The following is a 19,571-nucleotide window of genomic DNA, read 5'->3' on the forward strand; positions in this document are numbered from 1 at the left end:
GGTTTTCAGAAAAGACGAGTGATTTTGGCTGAAATGTAAGGAACACGCCTATTTTCCCGAAAACAACGCCCATTTTGTAGTTTGTTTATTCTCTCAGAGTGATTCAGATTCAGACAAAAAGAGTTGGTATCCTGTTAGTAAATGAGGGCCAATGTCTGCACTGATGGACTATTTTCCATAGACTTTTATAGTGCACATTATAAATTAAAAATACAGCCTTTTTTAATATCTTTTTTTATTGCTGTATATTTCAGTGTACTTTATTTTTTACTTTTTCTGGCATTTATTTTCCTAATTTTTCAATAGAAATCCTGGAGTCACATGATGAATCACATGACTTCACATGAGGAATCATATAACTTTATATGATGAATCACATGATGAATCACCCGACTTATAATGAGAAATAAACACTAATACACACTATTTTTTAAAGAAATTACAGAGAAACTGTATCATCGAGAAGAAAAATAAGTTTTATTCCTCAGTGATCTGGCATAGCTGCCATCTAGCGTTGTTGGGCCGTATAAGAAAATGCCCGGTGCCATGCCTATAGGGCACAGAGATGGGAAGCTACCTGGCCATACTGGGTATACTGGTAATATGAATACAGTTACCTGAGTGTCATCCTTTTCGCCTCCTTGATCCTCTGCATCCTTGGAGGGCTCAGACCCAGTAGGGGGGATTACTTGTACATTCACTGTGTTAGTGACCTCAACACCATCATCTTTCTCATCTGCAGAAAAATAGAAATTATTAACCCCTCATGCCGGAGCTGTGACATTGTGTTTACTACGTGCTAAAGCTATGCATTAATGAAACTATCCTAGGTTAGTGATCTATGTTTAGTTCTCTATAGTAAATCTAACACATAACCATACATGTCTTGCCCTTTGCTCCATCAGTTATGATGAGAAGCCATATTGATTTATATCACTACTCTGTATCATCTTCCTTACATGAACGATAGGCATTGCCCTTATTACCAGTGGTTGTATGGTGCAAGCCAAGCAGGGAAAAAGAGGGAATTGTGGGACACAATAAGACATGCTCTTTAGGCAGCTATTTTTTATTTTTTTTTAGTTTTTCTATCAGTTCACATCAATGACCCAGTTATATTAGCAAGAATACACTTTATAAATCCATGAACTAGTCACCAAACAGAAGTGATGTCATTGAGTCCTAGAGAACGGAGTAGCTCCCTCCATTAAGTGTAGTCTATAGTTATCTTCTGCACAGTTTGGATAAGCTTAGACAAGACTTGATATACAAGACCTCATGAATGTGTATTTAGGCCACTTATAGTAAGCAATAAAGCTTACCCATTCACTGGTTTTCGTAAATCCTCTTTATCTTATAGTAAGACCCAAGCATAACAAACCATGCTGAATATATCCAAGCTAAGAAGGTGCCTTGTAGAGAGATCCTTATATACGGTAATATATTACGGAGAAGGAGGATAAGGTACACATAACCATTCAACCAGGCATTAAACTGACCAATCTTCCCTAAAGCTTTCATAGTAAACCAAGATGATAGCATTATTACACACTGATATTAATACATTGCTCTTCTATGAGATAGATAGAAAGAGGTGGAAGAAACCAACCAAGAAACACTGCAAAGACACCAAAAGCAATGTGCTAGACCAGGACCTTAAAGGGGTACTCCATTGGGAATACAATTTTTTTTTTTAAATCTTCTGGTGCCAGAAAGTTAAACAGATTTTTAAATTACTTCTATTAAAAAGTATTAATCTTTCCCGTACATATCAGCTGCTGTATAATACAGAGGAAGTTGAGTTGTTCTTTTCTGTCTGACCACAGTGCTCTCTGCTGACACCTCTGTCCATGTAAGGAACTGTCCGGAGCAGGATAGGTTTGCTTGTACTCTGAACAGTTCCTGACACAGACAGAGGTGTCTGCAGAGAGCACTGTGGTCAGACAGAAAAGAACAACTTCCTCTGTAGTATACAGCATCTGATAAGTACTGGAAGGATTAAGTTTTTTTTAATAGAAGTAATTTAAAAATCTGTTTAACTTTCTGGCACCAGTGGATTTGAAAAAAAAAATGTTTTCCCATGGAGTACCCCTTTAAGTATGAATTCAACACACCAGATTTTCAATCCATCAAGTGGGAGCTGGCACTGGAGAGGAGTACATCTGCTGCTTTAAAGATTTGGGATATCTCTGGAGAGGAGTACATACTGCTGCTTTAAAGATTTGAGATATCTCTAGAAGCATGCCTTTACTGAACTGCTTGTAGAATCATACTACTACTGGGCTGAAGGGATACACCCAGGCCCTGATCAATCCAGTGTCAGGAAGATGAACAGCTTCAGAGCCTACTTTTCTCACCTTTGGTTTTCAGGCCTTTTTTCCCCTCTGTCTCTACCTTGGCCTTGGCCATGTTGTTCATGATTTCAGCCTTGTCTTTAAATTTTGCTGCAAAGGAGAAAAGTAACTTACTGTTCACTCCGTGCGCTCAGGAACTTCCTCCTTGTGACCCAATGGTCAATGTATAGTTATAGAACTCCTTCAGAAGACACTGGCACACTCATTCTGTACATACAATTCATTCAGAAAGTGCTCAGACATTATATTTTTTCCTCATTGTGATATGTTGCAGGCTTGTGCTAAAATAAAAAAATAAATATAATTCTATACTCAATACTCTATAATAAGTATACCGTATATACTCGAGTATAAGCCGAGTTTTTCAGCACGATTTTTCGTACTGAAAACACCCCCCTCGGCTTATACTCGAGTGAGCTCTCCGCCCTCAGTGGTCTTCAACCACCAATGGCTGTCCGAGCATGCTGGGAGTTGTAGTTTTGAAACATCTGGAGGTCCGCAGGTTGAAGACCACTGTTCAGACATTGACAGGCGGTGATGATGAAGGGGGGAGTGTGATGATGACGGGGATGATGAAAGGCGGTGATGATGAAGGGGGGTGTGGGATGATGACAGGGGGATGATGACAGGCGGTGATGATTAAGGGGGGTGGGATGATGACAGGCAGTGATGATTGAAGGGGGAATGATGACAGGGTAATGATGAAGGGTGGATGATGACAGGGGGATGATGATGAGGGTGTTAATGACGGGGGTGTTAATGACGGGGGTATGATGACAGGGTGATGATGATGAGGGTGTTAATGACAGGGGTGTTAATGACAGGGGGTCTGGATGATGACAGGGTAATGATGACAGGCGGTGATGATGAAGGGTGGATGATGACAGGGGGATGATGATGAGGGTGTTAATGACGGGGGTGTTAATGACGGGGGTCTGGATGATGACGGGGGTCTGGATGATGACGGGGGTCTGGATGATGACAGGGGGATGATGTATTTCCCACCCTAGGCTTATAGTCGAGTCAATAACTTTACCTGGGTTTTTGGGTTGAAATTAGGGGCCTCGGCTTATATTCGGGTCGGCTTATACTCGAGTATATACGGTAAGTATTTCTTTGGAAATTTATGAAAAAGAAAAAAAGAACTTTCACTTTGACATAAGTATTCAGACCCTTTGTTATGAAACGTTAGCTATGGGACCTCCCATTTCTTTTGATAATCTTTGAGCTGTTTCTACACCTTGAGTGAAGTCACTGTCAGTAAATCCAGCTCATTGGACATGTTTTGGAATAACAGAGTCCTGTCTTTAGGATCTCACAGCTGACAATGCAAATCAGAGCAATAAACAATCAATGAGGGGAAAGAACTGCCTTTACAGCTCAGAGACAGGATTGTACGGAACAGGAACAGAAGGTGGGAGCTAAATCTCGCTACCAGATAATGAATGCAGATAATGGAATTTCCTCCAACTGGTTTATTGAATAAAAAAACAAAAAATATATATTAACACGCAATGCGTTTCAAAGCCGTTATGGCTCTTTCATCAGGCGTGATTGTGTGGAGGCACAGATACCAGGGTACAAAAAAAAAACTGTTGCACTGAAGAGATCACTGTGCTTGATAATTCTTAAAGGGAATGTGTCACCAAATAAAAATAAAAAAATTTAAAGGTTAAAAACATTTGTTTACATTTTTGGAAATCTTTAAAAAAAATTCACTTGTCAGAAAATATGAAGAATAATTATTAAAGTTTTCTTATATCCCACTGTTGACCAGTAGAGGGAGCTAAAATGAGAATGTGAAGAGAAAGTAACTTGAAACTTGGCCGCTTCAAATTTGACTCACCCTCTCCCTACTGTTGACCTCACACCTCCCTTCCTCTTGTGTTTGCGCAAGAGAAGGGGGAGAAATGCAACTGTGCCACGCCATCTTGTTGGTGACTGAACAGTGATAAAGTATAGCTGCTACAGATTAATGGTATAATTATATATATATATATATATATATATATATATTTATATAGGAATAATCTGCTGTGGATGCAGCATATTACAATACCAGTGGATGATATTTTAACAGATCTATTCCATGGTTCACAGTCTAGTGACCCAGTAAGGGACAGACATAGTCAGTTACGCACGTACGCTCAGTATAGTGACACATGCAGACTTTGTACTGAGCATAGCTCTCAAACACGGCTTTCCCATGCTCCTGAAGGGCACGTGATATGCTTCCTACTGAAACGTTTATAATAATTAAGGAACCTGGTAAAGCTATGTGTTACAGTTATGCCCTGTAATGACTCAAGGCCCTGTAATAATAACAGAGTCTGACTGTCTCACACAGCTTTCCCAGGATCCTGAATGGCATGTGATCTGCTTAGTAATGACACATTTCTGGCCATTCTGGAGCTTGGAAAAGCTGTGTGTGACCATTAGACTCTTATCATTACAGGGCCATGAGTCATTATAGGGTCTGACTGCTATACACAGCTTTCCCAGGCTCTTTAATGCCTTGGCTTGGAAAGCTGTGTGTGACAATCAGTGAGGAGGTCTACACATTGAGAAGGTCGGAGATGTGCAGGGAGCTGAGCGTCAGGCAGGTCACAGAGGTGAGTAGGGGGGAAGGAGGACGGAAGGGACTGCAGCTCTAAACTTTGTATAATCTCTGTCTAATGTCTGCAGAGTGAGCTGAGCAGAGACCAGGGCAGAACAGTAATGTGTGTGACTGTGTGGTGCCCCTCCCTGTTCACCTCTCTGATGTTCTCTGCTCCATTGCTAGGTCTCTGCTCCTCAGGGACTTCAAGGAAACGGCTCTGGCCCCCCCTTTCATTTCACCAGCCTGTACTTTGCACATGTGCAGTAAGCAGTCCAAACTTTTCTATGAGACACTCTCAGTCTTAACTTTCCTATGCCCTTGTGCCTGCCATAAAGCAACTGTGTAAGTGTTGTGAAGTGACACACCACAAAGAGGCTACAATATGGCAGCCCCCAGTACACACTTTATTAATAAATAACTTTAAAACTACATTGTCCTTAAACTAAACACATAAATGAAATGCTTTATCTTGATAGAACAATTATATTTATTAAAAAAATAAAATGGTCACACATTCCCTTTAAATTGAAGAAGTTTGAAACAACCAGGACTCTTCCTAGACCTGGCTGCCTTATAAGACTAAGTAATAAGGGGAGAAGGCCTGGTAAGAATGGTGACCAATAACCCAATGATCACTATGGCTGAGCTCCAAAGATCCTGTGTGCAAATGGGAGACACTTCTAGAAAATCAACCATCATTGCAGTACTTCATCAACCTGGGCTTTATGGCAAAGTGGATAGAAAGAAGCCTCTCAGTAAAGACTCACGAAAGCTTAATTCCTAGCATCATGTCTGGAGGATAATGCTGTGGGGGTTTTTAGCAGCTGGGACATGGAAACTGGTCAGGGTGTGCATCATACCCAAGACTGGAAGCTGTAATTGCTGCCAATGAGGCTTTGACTAAGTACTGAGTAAAGGGTCTGAATACTTTTGTCACTGCAATATTTTAATTTTTCCTTTTCAATAAATTAGCTAAATTAGCCAATAAGATTTCTAACCTTATGTTTTTCACTTTGTCATTATGGAGTATTGAGTGCAGATTGATGGATGGAAAACTTGATATATTTTTTTTAGCACACAAAAGCAGCAAGAGTCTGAAGACTTTCCGAATGCGCTTGGTATCACCAAAATAATGTAAGCTATGTCACGTTTGATAACCAACTACATAGTCTGTAGAAATATAATTTGTTAACGATATATATGTGCCCCTGCTGCACACACATATTACATATATAATTAATAGAAAGGAAAGTAATCCTGAGAGATATACCTGCAGTATATGACAAGGTGCAGCATATTATAGCAACTGACATACTAGGGAACCGGGGGTAGGACAAGAAGTAGGCAGGGGTGAGATGCAATTTAAGTACTTAAAGGTGAGGGATGGGGCTAAAAGAGGAGTTGTGGAAGCTGGCAGACCCACTTTAACATGGTGGACTGACCAGCCTTACATGTGTAGAGGGAATAGGAGTGAAATAAAGTGTAGAATATGTATTATAATAGAGAACTCTGTTGACTTGTGCTGGTGGTAAGGGGGATAAAGAAGGTAACAAAATACTGTCCAACAGCTTTCATGTTGAACTTCATCATTGGAGGGGTCGAGAGAAGGGGGAGCAAAACCCTTGCTTTGGGCACCAGAGTTTGTCTCGAAAAACTGCTCTTGAATTAGAAAATTCCAAACCATGGAGGGAAAAAGCATTGTATTTTTCTAGAAGCATGTTACTAATGTCTAAATGCAACTACGTAGGTTCTAAACCAACCAACTCAATGTGACTTGTACAGAGGAAAAAAAAACAGCTGGAGGTATGATGAGGCAGCAGGCAGATTCCTCTTTATTTTGTAGCTAAATTATGAATGGAAGCAACATGCAAAGCCAACACTTCCAATACTGCCACGCATATTATTTAGTCTCAGTAGTCAAACATACACACCATCAACTTAAAGGGTACCTGTGTCTTTAGGTAGAGTTTCTATTGATGTCCTCTAAAGATCCGTAAACAGACTGGTGCCAAAAAGGAAACCAATGGGCACAGTGCTAAGCTGAGCACTGCTGCTCATTTTTTTTCAGGGAACAGTGGGGGACTCACCACCGAACAAAACTTTTGGCATGTTAGTGTTTTTTTTTTTTTTTTTTGAAGAGACAGGTACCTTGTAAAGAGATTTCCAGCCTTAATAAATTGCATACATGCAAGAAATGGAGTAAAAAAAAAAAAAAAAAATTTACTCACCTCATTTAGCTGCCATCAATCTGGTCTCCCTTGCCAGAAGTGCTGCAATGACATCCCTGTACATTGAGTATCAGCTGATGATGGCAATCTCTGGCCTCAGCAGTCATGTCCGGTACATGTAGGAGGAAACCGCTGAAGTCAGTGACTGGCTGCAGCATCAAATGATCAATGTGCAGCTTTATCTCCACCACATCCCCTACTCATATACAGTTAGAAAAAAAAAACATTTAAAGCAGACCTGTCAGCAGCCTGTTTGTTAATATGTAAATTAGGTGTTAGTGGTCCGCAAGTGTGTTCCCAAGCAGGGCAAGAACCCTGCGTTAGGCCTACCTTCCCTGATGAATAAGAGGGTGTGGGCTGGCTAGCCCCAGGCTCTTGCCTTGAGAAATGCCCCCTCCTGGGCTCTTGAGCCTCATTTACATATTAACAAACAGACAGATCCACTTTAAGTCATTAGTAAAGTTCTCTCGGTCACCAATTGTCAGTAATAACTCATGGTAAAGTGGAGTTTTGATTTCTATAGCAGATCAAAATGTCATTGGCACAGCAGCATTATCTAGAATGTCTTAAGTGCCCCTCAAAACTTTACAGCAGCAGTATTCAACAATAAGAAAATCTATAAAATATACAATGAGTGGCAGGAAAAATAACATTTTTACATATTTACAATAAGTTAACAATGCTTTCTAGGGAACTAAACAAGACTGACTACGAAGAGCATTTCTTTATGGAGGACATGGCCACCCCATATATTACTCAGACAAACTATTAATTTCAATGTACAGACCCAAGCTCATAGATTTCTGCAAGTGCCAGTCAGATGAATGGGACAGTAACAGACAATTCTACGACAAATCTGCTGTGTGTGAATTCACTCTTAGGACAGCAAAGGTATGTGCAGAAGAGAAACTTACTTAAAACAGACCTGTTTATGGTATAAAGTAAGGGCATGGCTGTATTGAGCTTTTGACCCTGAATCCATGCATACTTCTCATTAGTTAACTGACCCCAGCATTGAGATATCGGAGTTTAAGAAGATAGGCAAATCAGCCTTTGGTGCCCATTGGGGGTTCCCCTCAAGTGCAAGAGCCCAGCACAGTTCAGCCCCTTCACCAGTTAGTCCCTCCTCTCTGTGCGCTGATCAGCTCTTCTACCTCCCGATTGGCAGCCACTAGGCTGTATTATAATCCCCACCTCTCCCCTGCCATCTAGCAGCCAAGGGGAACATCCAATAGGCTCCAAAGCCTTATTTGCATATCTATTTAAACTCTCATATCTCGGCACTTAAGGAGTCGATTAACTAATGAGAAATATGTATGGATTCAGAGTGAAAAGCCCTATACAGCTATGCCTTTAATTTATACCCTAAAATCCTATTGACAGATCCACTTTAAAATATAAAAATTTTTTTTTAGCCCAGAGTCAATGTATGCTTTACACATGGATAGGTATGATGTAACTAGAACCTGTTTCCTATGTCTCCTATAACTTTTCCTGCTACCACATCCTGCATATAAGGACTGTCAGCCTAACAATCCACGGCTGTCAAATCATAGAAATATTGGCAGTAAGAAGAAGAATAGAAGCCACGTGGGTATCAGGATTAAACAGATCAGGCTCAGGGCTACTGGCTGCTGTCCAGGTTTGACGAGATTCTTGTTAATCTGGTCAGTAATACACCTAACAAGAGCGACACAGGAGAGATCGGTGACTACAACCTCAAGGTCATAAGACCAGAGGGGTCTTTGAAATATAAAAAATATAGATGCAGCAGGTTTGATATTTAATCCAAGGTGGACGCAGGCAACAAGTGAGAGTCCTTATAATTACTAAAAAAAAATATTTTCTAAAAAACATAATCCTAGGATAATCCATAAAACCCCAAAAAATATAGGATTCATCACAGAGTTTTCAGTATAAACTAAGGAGCAAATAATGCATTTGGTTAAGCCTAGCATTAAATAAAAAAAGGGTCCTTAAAATGTAGGCATTTTATGTGGTGCATACTTGACTTGGAGTCACCACTCCATATCAGTTTAGTTTAAAGTTGTCAGGTCTTCAATGATCTTGCATTTATCAACCTATCCTAATAATAGGTTATACATGTTCATGACTGGAATACCCTTTTAGCTTATCTCCCTGCTCACTCCTGGCCTCACTAAATTCCGCAGTGGCTGCTAAACCATCAGTCTATGTATTTATCATTGAACTAAAACCCATAGCCAAATTGCTGTGGCCGGTAGTCATCCTAAAACGGTATAATTAACACACTTGACACCAATTTGTGGGTTTTAAATGACCACAGTATTATTAACTTTTAATTTATGGTAAGATATGCCTGCCGGAGCGAGCTGGAGGCACGATAACCAAACCCGGTATAACATGAGTCTCTGCCTAAGAGAAGAAACTGTGGGGTAACATCTCCTGGTCTAACTCCCCAATGGACTATGGGGGGGTATTTATGAAGCATTTTACCCTGGTTTTCTTGGGTAAATTTGTCGCAATATTTTGGTGCAGTGTGGTCCGCCAGGAGCGGCTTTATCCAGGAGCCGAATCCTGGATAAAGCCGCTCCTGGCGAAATGCATCAGGGTGTGGTGTGGGGCTGGGATGAGTCCTGTTCTCCTTGCATGAGCCTGTATTATCTGCACTATCTGCTGCTGTTTTCATGTTGGTTTCACCTTTCTTTTGTATGCATTAGACTTTTTCACTAATCATGTAAGTTTACTTTTACTTATGCATCACTCCAGCACTTTTTGTTGCACTTTTATTACTTGTTTCTGTTTTCACTTTGAAGCACTAGCACTTTCTGCAGCAGATTCAGGCCCTTGTGCTGTATTTATGTAATATTTATCTATCTATTTATACAGGACTTTTCACCCCAGTACCCCCTATTTTTTAGTATATTTATATACTATTTTATGTTATTGATTGATTTGTATGCATACCTTTTATAAAATACAATAAAACATATTTTTAACCGCATATTAAGTCATTTTATTCTTTGGGGTTTCACATGTTGGTGTTTTTTGCACACCTTTAGGTGTTATGCTATTTTGTTTGGTTCTTGTGAACCTCTAATTTACTTATATTATTACTGATTCTTTGAGCCTGTATATAGGAAAGACATTTTTTTCCTTGGCATTCATATACATTGTGTGTTATATGGGGGCTTACTGCTATTTGGGGACACAGAGGGGGCCTAACTACTATATGGCAGCATAAAATAGGCAATATTACTGTGTAGGGTACTACAGATGGCGTGTATACAGAAGTGGGGATGGTGCTTGAGGAAGGATCCTAAAGTGTTTGCCTGGCAATTTGTGGAGACATGTCATGGCAAGGAGAAATCATCATGATGGTTTGGGTCAGACAGAGAAGAAAAGGTAAAGGGAACTCCTCCAATCAGAGAAGACGTGTGATTGACTTGGAGAAGATGTCCCGTGCAAGTCTGGGTCTGATTCTGGGGTCTGTATTATGGGGGGGGGGGATGTGATTGTCACGAATGGGCATGGAAAAAGTAAAGTCCTGCACTCCCCCACATCCCCTGTCTCTTTCTTTTGCATATCCGCCCTAAATGATGGATCTATAACCACAAAGACGGCCCCTTCCTATCTATGTGCTGGGACGTCAAGTCAAAATAACAAACTACAGAAAACTCAGTCACAGGTCTGGGGATTGTCAGGAATACAAAAGGTAAATACACCTCTACACAATACAGATGGAGACAAACAAGCCAACAGATAATTTAGTCAACCAGCTGAAATCAGAACAGAGAGAACAAAACAGATGCCGTATCAGAAATCGAGGGGTTAATCCAGGAAACACAGCCAAAGTCAGAATACCCGAAAGTGAGATACACTATAGAATACTTGCTACTGAAGTTACTTCTTTCACAGGCAACCAGTGAATGAACCGGGCAGACTTAAATAACCAGGATGTGGATGAAAGACGGGATCTGAATGGATAAATAAACAGTAGAGGGATAGGCTAGAGCATTGCCACAGCAACTACAAGCTAAGCCAGATACTAGAAAAGTTTAACCCCTATGACCAGATTTAATCATTACAGTGATACTGGGGTCTGTATCATGCAGGGGGAGGGGGTGATTCTGGGGTCTATTTTATGGAGGGGGGACAATACTGGGGTCTGTCTTATGCAGGACATGCACTTTAAAAGGGTTGTTTGCTTGTTTTCTCCCTTGTTACCTCCGGTATCAGGATACTCTGTCTGCGGCTGATGACTCTGCTTTCCCCCAAGTCTACAGCCAGGAGAACTAACAGTACTGCTCGCCAATCACTGGCCAAGAAAGGACAGTTGGCTGAGTGGCACTGTGATATTACAGCTATAGCTCCAGCTGTCTCCACGAAGCAGTCCTGATACCACAGAGTGCAATGGAGCAGAGGAAGATTTTTATTTTATTAGGCTGCCTGGGGACATTGCTTAAAATGTTTTCACTATACAACCCCTTTAATACAATAAGAAGTATCAAATAGACTGTTCTAAACTAACTCAGGCTATGTTCCCTAACTACTGCCAACACTCCCCCTGCTGGGGGACCACTTTTGCCCTCACATCATTGCAGCGTTGTGATGAATAGAAGACCTCAGGCTCTATGCATGTTTCAGTGAGGCTCTATGCATGTTTCAGTGAGGCTCTATGCATCTTTCAGTGAGGCTCTATGCATCTTTCATTGAGGCTCTGGGCATCTTTCAGACAGATCCATCTAGTGGCCGTTTTTTTCTATGACATTTTAAACATATTTATATTTATAATTTTAAAAGCAAGTGAATGGTAAAGTTTCTGCTAATTACACAAGGAACACTATATTAAAAGTTTTATTTGGTGACAGGTACTCGTTAAGGATCAAGGGCGTAGGGGTACACCCTCAGTCTTTTGTACTTATGGATCAACAGCGTACCAGCACACCCTGGTCCTGTTACCAGGGTTTGAAGTGTGCTCACCGTTGAGCACGCTTCATACCTGATTGGTCCTGGTTTCTTTAAGCAGCCAGGACCAACGGTTAAAGGGGTACTCAGCCCCTAGACATCTTATCCCCTATCCTAAGGATAAGGGATAAGATGTCAGATTGCCGGGGTCCCGCTGCTGGGGACCCCCGGGATCTCGGCTGCGGCACCCCGCTATCATTACTGCACAGAACAGACTCACTCCATGCGTAATGACCAGCGATACAGGGGCCGGAGCATCGTGATGTCATGGTTCTGCACCTCGTGACATCACAGCCCGCCCCTGAATGCAAGTCATTGGGAGGGGACGTGATGGCCGCCACGCCCCCTCCCATAGACTTGTATTGAGGGGAGGGCCGTTACGTCATGAGGGGGCGGAGCCGTGATGTAACGATGCTCCGGCCTCTGTATTGCTCGTCATTACACACGGAGCGAGTCTGCTCTGTGCAGTAATGACAGCGGGGTGCCGCAGCCAAGATCCCGGGGGTCCCCAGCAGCGGGACCTCGGTGATCTGACATCTTTATCCTTTGGATAGGGGATAAGATGTCTAAGGGCGGAGTACCCCTTTAATGCCAGGCATCACAGATTGGGCTGATGCCCGGCATTAACTCTTTAGACGCTGCAATCAAAGTTGATGGCAGCATCTAAAATGCGAGGTTGACGGTGCCAGTAAGCTCAGGGCAGCTGATCGAGACATTCACAGCGAAATTGCAGGTCCCGATCAGCTGAGTGGACAGCCTGAGGGCCCTTATCTGCCTCCTTGCCTTCCGATGTAAAAAAAAAGTTAATAAGGATGAATTACCCCCTTCCTAATAAAAGTTAATAAAATAATGTAATAAAAAATGTGTAAAAATAAAAAAATATTCATATGTGGTAGCACAACGTGCAGAAATGTCTGAACTATTAAAATATAAGGTTAGTTAAACTACACATTCGATGGTGTACATGTAAAAGAAAACACCAAAGTCCAAAAATTTGCATTTCTAAACATTTCATACAGTGGGGCAAAAAAAATATTTAGTCAGCCACCAATTGTTCAAGTTCTACCACATTTGCAAATTATGGTGGAAAATAAGTATTTGGTCACCTACAAACATGCAAGATTTCTGTCTCTCACAGACCTGTAACTTCTTCTTTAAGAGTCTCCACTTGTTACCTGTATTAATGGCACCTGTTTGAACTTATCAGTATAAAAGACACCTGTTCACAACCTCAAAAAGTCACACTCCAAACTCCACTATGGCCAAGACCAAAGAGCTGTCGAAGGACACCTGAAACAAAATTGTAGACCTGCACCAGGCTCAGAAGACTAAATCTGCAATAGGCAAGCAGCTTGGTGTGAAGAAATCAACTGTGGGAGCAATTATTAGAAAATGGAAGACATACAAGGCCACTGATAATCTCCCTCGATCTGAGGCTCCATGCAAGATCTTACCCTGTGGTGTCAAAATGATCACAAGAACAGTGAGCAAAAATCCCAGAACCACACGGGGGGACCTAGTGAATGACATGCAGAGAGCTGGGTCCAAAGTAACAAAGACTACCATCAGTAACACACTACGCCACCAGGGACTCAAATCATGCAGTGCCAGACATGTCCTCGTGCTTAAGCCAGTACATTATACACTAAATGACCACCATTAGAGTTTATGATTCCATAAAAATATTAATTTTATTATATATAAATCTAATACACCAACATTGATTAAAATATTACAGGCATGAATTCCTATCTAATGCAGAGCCAGGCTACACAGGATTAAATAATATATATACAGGAATTGGAAGAACCAGCAATGTTCATGAAATAATGGACTTTTTAGTCCAAACACTAGTGTACCTTTAACTCCCAAATAATGTGTATAGTACCAATGGGCCAATCTCAATCTCCAAGGGCATGTGGAGATTGAGATTGGCCCATTGATACTATACACATTATTTGGGAGTTAAAGGTACACTAGTGTTTGGACTAAAAAGTCCTTTATTTCATGCACATTGCTGGTTCTTCCAATTCCTGTATATATATTATTTAATCCTGTGTAGCCTGGCTCTGCATTTGATAGGAATTCCTACCTGTAATATTTTAATCAATTATGGTGGTGTAATTGATTTTTATATAATAAAAATAATATTTGTACGGAATCATAAACTCTAATGGTGGTCATTCAGGTGTGTTTGGAGGAGAAAGAATGCTGAGTTGCATCCAAAGAAGTGAAGTATGGAAACATCATTCTTTGGGGCTGTTTTTCTGCTAAGGGACCAGGATGACTGATCTGTGTAAAGGAAAGAATGAATGGGGCCATGTATCGTGAGATTTTGAATGAAAACCTCCTTCCATCAGCAAGGGCATTGAAGATGAAACATTACTGGGTCTTTCAGCCTGACAATGATCCCAAACACCCAATCCCCCCCCCCGGGGCAACGAAGGAGTGGCTTCGTAAGAAGCATTTCAAGGTTCTGGAGTGGCCTAGCCAGTTTTCAGATCTCAACCCCATAGAAAACCTTTGGCAGGAGTTGAAAGTCTGTGTTGTCCAGCTACAGCACCAAAACATCACTGCTCTAGAGGAGATCTGCATGGAGGAAGGGGCCAAAATACCAGCAACAGTGTGTGAAAACCTTGTGAAGACTTAAAGAAAACATTTGACCTCTGTCATTGCCAACAAAGGGTATATAACAAAGTATTGAGATTACCTTTTGTTATTGATCAAATACTTATTTTCCCCCATAATTTGCAAATAAAATTCTTTAAAAATCAGACAATGTGATTTTATAGATTTTTTTTCTCATTCTGTCTCTCATAGTTGAGGTATACCTATGATGAAAATTACAGGCCTCTCTAATCTTTTTTAAGTGGGAGAACTTGAACAATTGGTGGCTGACTAAATACTTTTTGCCTCACTGTATGCCATAAAAGACTCATTAAAGGGGTATTCCGGCCCTAAGACATCTTATCCACTATCCAAAGGATAGGGGATAAGATGTCTGATCTCGGGGGTCCCGTTGTCACACCCCCTCCCATGGTGTTGTGATGTCATGATACTCCGGCCCCATGGTCGTGAGGCTTCAGACTCTGAGCCTCCAGCACTGCGTGCAGCTCACACATTGAGTGGGTCCCCAGCGGTGGGACCCCCGCGATCAGACATTTTATTCCCTATCCTTTGGATAGGGGATAAGATGTCTTAGAGCCAGAGTACCCCTTTAACCCCTTAAGGACCAAGGACGAACCGGTACGTCCTTGGTCCTGCTCTCCTGATATAACGCGGGGTTACACAGTAACCCCGCGTCATATCACGGCGGGCCCGGCGTCATAGTGAAGCCGGGACCCGCGTCTAATAGCGTGCAGCGCTGATCGCGGCGCCGCACGCTATTAACCCTTTAGCCGCACGCTCAGAACTGAGCCGTGCGGCTAAAAGCGAAAGTGAAAGTTGACGGCTAGCTCATTCGGGCTGTTTGGGATAGCCGCGGCTAATCGCGGCATCCCGAAGAGCTGACAGGGCAGCGGGAGGGCCCCTACCTGCCTCCTCGCTGTCCGATCACCGAATGACTGCTCAGTGCCTGAGATCCAGGCCTGAGCAGTCATGCGGCAGAATCGTTGATCACTGGTTTCTTATGAGAAACCAGTGATCAATGATGAAGATCAGTGTGTGCAGTTTTATAGGTCCCTATGGGACCTATAACACTGCAAAAAAAAGTGAATAAAGATCATTTAACTCCTCCCCTATTAAAAGTTTGAATCCCCCCCCTTTTCCAATAAAAAAATAACACAGTGTAAATAAAAATAAAAATAAACATATATGGTATCACCGCGTGCGGAAATGTCCGAATTATAAAAATATATAATTAATTAAACCGCTCGGTCAATGGCGTGCGCGCAAAAAAATTCAAAAGTCCAAAATAGTGCATTTCTGGTCACTTTTTATATCATTTAAAAATGACTAAAAAGCGATCAATAAGTACTATCAATGCAAAAATGGTACCGTTAAAAACTTTGCAAAAAATTTGCCCTCATACCGCCCCATACACGGAAAAATAAAAAAGTTATAAGGGTCAGAGGATGACAATTTTAAACGTATTAATTTTCCTGCATGTAGTTAGGATTTTTTCCAGAAGTCCGACAAAATCAAACCTATATAAGTAGGGTATCAATTTAATCGTATGGACCTACAGAATAAAGATAAGGTGTCATTTTTACCGAAAAATGTACTACGTAGAAACGGAAGCCCCCAAAAGTTACAAAACGGCTTTTTTTTTTCAATTTTGTGTTGTGTTATGTTTTTATTAGTATTTTTATGTGGATATATGTCTGGTTTTATAGACACTGATTTAATAAGGGACCTTAAATATGATATAAAATATACCTTTTAATCAATTCCGATAAATTTTTTTCATAGAATTACACTATACGCATTTTCATATTGAACTTGAGTATTATATAGTCTTTCAGGATATAGTCCATAGAAAGTGCAAAAATATGTAAACACAGTGTAGGAAACACACAAAAAATTCCAACAGGAGGTATGTCCAGGTTTGTATTTTTTATGTGGTATTTTATCCACCAGGACACATCACTTCCTATCAAGCTGAATTGTTATAATTTTTTTGTGATGTAACATAAATTGCTTCATGCATCAATATGTTCTCATTCACATGTAAGTCTGTTCTTGCGATTCATTTACTATATTAGACTACATTATTCACTTGGTAACTAGCATTTCAGTGTAGCAGTTTTTCATTCATAGCAAGGAAAAAATCGATAGGTAAATGCTTAGATCTGAGGGTAATAGGAGTGTGTTTGCTGCAACCACACTGTAAGGTTGTCCAGTGGTAGTAGTGAGTATATTGAAGGAGAAGACTGGGCATGGATGAGCACTTGGTTAGGGCATGACTGGGTTTATGGGCTAGCAATGCCCCTGGCTAAAACAAAGATAAATCACCAGGTATAGGATTTTTCACATTGTCATTTGAAACACGTCAGGGAAACGGGAGAATAGTGGGCGAAAAAATACATCATGCAACATCTTTTTCTCTCCCTACAACTGCACCCAACGGACCCTATAATGGTAAATTGGATCTGTCGGGACCCGTTGTTGCCCGTTGTGCCCCGTCTGGAATACAGACCTTAAAGGCATTAAAATAAAAAATAAAAATGTTGATCAATGTATGCAATCTACAGGTTGCATTGCATGTAATAGTCCCCTATGAAAACTAAGTATAGTGAAAGAAATGTGTAAAAAATAATAATAATAAAAAATGTGAATTAACCCGTTCCCTTATAAAAGTTTGAATCACCCCCATTTTCAAAAAGTTTAAATAAAAAAATGTATGTAAAAATGCCTTTCCTCTAATAAAGACTAGAGAACACCCCTTTTTCCGATCAAAAAAAAATTATAAAAAAAAAACCTTGCCACATGACATTGAAAAAAGTATGGGTAATTGGTATTGGCGAGTACTTAAAAAAATATATATCGGTACTCGTACTTGGTCTTAAAAAATGGTATCAGGACATCCCTTATAAATAGTGCATAATAAATACATATTTTCACAAAGTGCATACATCGCTTATAATAATGCTAAATTAAGGCTGGGCCATTTATATGGATACACCTTAATAAAATGGGAATGGTTGGTGATATTAATTTCCTGTTTGTGGCACATTAATATGTGTGAGGGGGGGAACTATTCAAGATGGGTGGTGACCATGGCGGCCATTTTGAAGTCGGCCATTTTGAATCCAACTTTTGTTTTTTCAATAGGAAGAGGGTCATGTGACACATCAAACTTATTGGAAATTTCACAAGAAAAACAATGATTTGCTTGGTTTTAAGGTAACTATATTCTTTCATGAGTTATTTACAAGTTTCTGACCACTTATAAAATGTGTTCAATGTGCTGCCCATTGTGTTGGATTGTCAATGCAACCCTCTTCTCCCACTCTTCACACACGGATAGCAACAAATAAGCAAACAAGACCTAGGGGGCTCAATCCTAATACTAGTCCACAATGGGTGCATGCATAATTGAAACATATAATTGTAAAAGGAAAAGAAAAAAAGCTACACTGTAACAATAGCAGCACACCAAATATGTAATTTGAAAATACATCAATTATCTTTATTGCACAATAAACACACAATGAGGTATCAAAAAGGACACACAATTGAATAAAAACATTTAAAAATGGCCATAAAGGCCAAAAGCACAGCAAAGAGGAGAGGCCATGAACCCCCTCCTCTAAGGCCCCTGTCCTGCAATAAGGTAAGTAAGCAATGAAAGCTACACCCCAATCTAAATGTAGCAAGGCCCCCTAAATCAGAACAATGATGTAAATATGACTAATACATGTATAGAAAGTGCCAAAGTATAACAGGTACTAAGCATGTATAAAGAAAGCAATATACAACCATAAATGAGGCAGGCGAGCCATACTGGAGGACATCCAAAGGTGAGAAAAGGTGAGAATCAGGACAGGGCCACAGAGGACCTCTGGAAAATATCCAATGGTAGAGAAAAACTGCAGAAGGAAAACAATTCATTTAATTTCTTTAAAGGGGTACTCCGCCCCTAGACATCATATCACCTATCCAAAGGATAGGGGATAAGTTGTCAGATCGCCGGGTTCCCGCTGCTGGGGACCCCGGGGATCGCTGCTGTAGCACCCCGCTATCATTACTGCGCAGAGCGAGATCGCTCTGCACGTAATGACGGGCAATACAGGGGCTTGAGCATCGTTACGTCACGGCTCCGCCCCTCGTGACGCCCCCTGCCATAGACTTGCATTAAGGGGACAAGCCGTGATGTCATGAGGGGAGGAGCCATGACGTCACGCTGCTCCAGCCCCTGTATCGCCCGTCATTACACACAGAGCGAACTCGCTCTGTGCAGTAATGATGGCGGGGTGCCGCAGTGGCGATCCCCGGGGTCCCCAGCAGCGGGACCGTGGCGATCTAACATCTTATCCCCTATCCTTTGGATAGGGAATAAGATGCCAGGGGCGGAATACTCCTTTAATTTTTCCAATGCCAACAAAGTTAAACCAAAGTTGAACCAAATATAATTCTGCTTACCCCAATCGGTTAGGTCCGTGGGGTGAGACCCTTGTGGTTATCGAGGTGGATACTTAAATTGAACAGAACCCCCGACTCCTATAGTATAATGGATGAGAAATCCCAAAACAAATGCTAATTTAATGTAAAATACTGTTGTGAAATACAGATCGCTGCTTACCTAGTGGTGTAATACCTGAAGATATACAGACTACAAGTGGCAGACATCAGGTCCATCAAAGTTCAGGTACCTGAGAGGGGAGTAGATGCCCCTAAATAGTAGGTTATAAATAATACAATAAATGCATAATTGGAAAAAGGCCACCAACGGTTGAAAAAAGAAGAATGATGAGGAAGTATAGTTGGTACAGTGAATATTAA

The 19,571-nt window shown here is 41.0% G+C and overlaps 1 protein-coding gene across 13 annotated transcripts in view; it reads right to left on the reverse strand.

Moving 5' to 3' along the window:
- SLC24A1 (solute carrier family 24 member 1) overlaps positions 1-19,571 on the reverse strand; it is a 143,909-nt gene that overhangs the window by 22,327 nt on the left and 102,011 nt on the right. For 12 of the 13 annotated variants that reach the window (XM_056571719.1, XM_056571714.1, XM_056571710.1 and 9 more), the window contains 2 exons: positions 2,358-2,444; positions 618-736 (listed from right to left, as the gene is read on the reverse strand). In XM_056571719.1, coding sequence (XP_056427694.1) covers positions 618-736; positions 2,358-2,444 — 206 coding nt within the window. The remainder of the gene's footprint in view (positions 1-617; positions 737-2,357; positions 2,445-19,571) is intronic. The other variant, XM_056571720.1, reaches the window with a different exon arrangement.

Source organism: Hyla sarda, chromosome 4 (genome assembly GCF_029499605.1).
Source record: "Hyla sarda isolate aHylSar1 chromosome 4, aHylSar1.hap1, whole genome shotgun sequence".
Lineage (NCBI taxonomy): Eukaryota > Metazoa > Chordata > Amphibia > Anura > Hylidae > Hyla > Hyla sarda.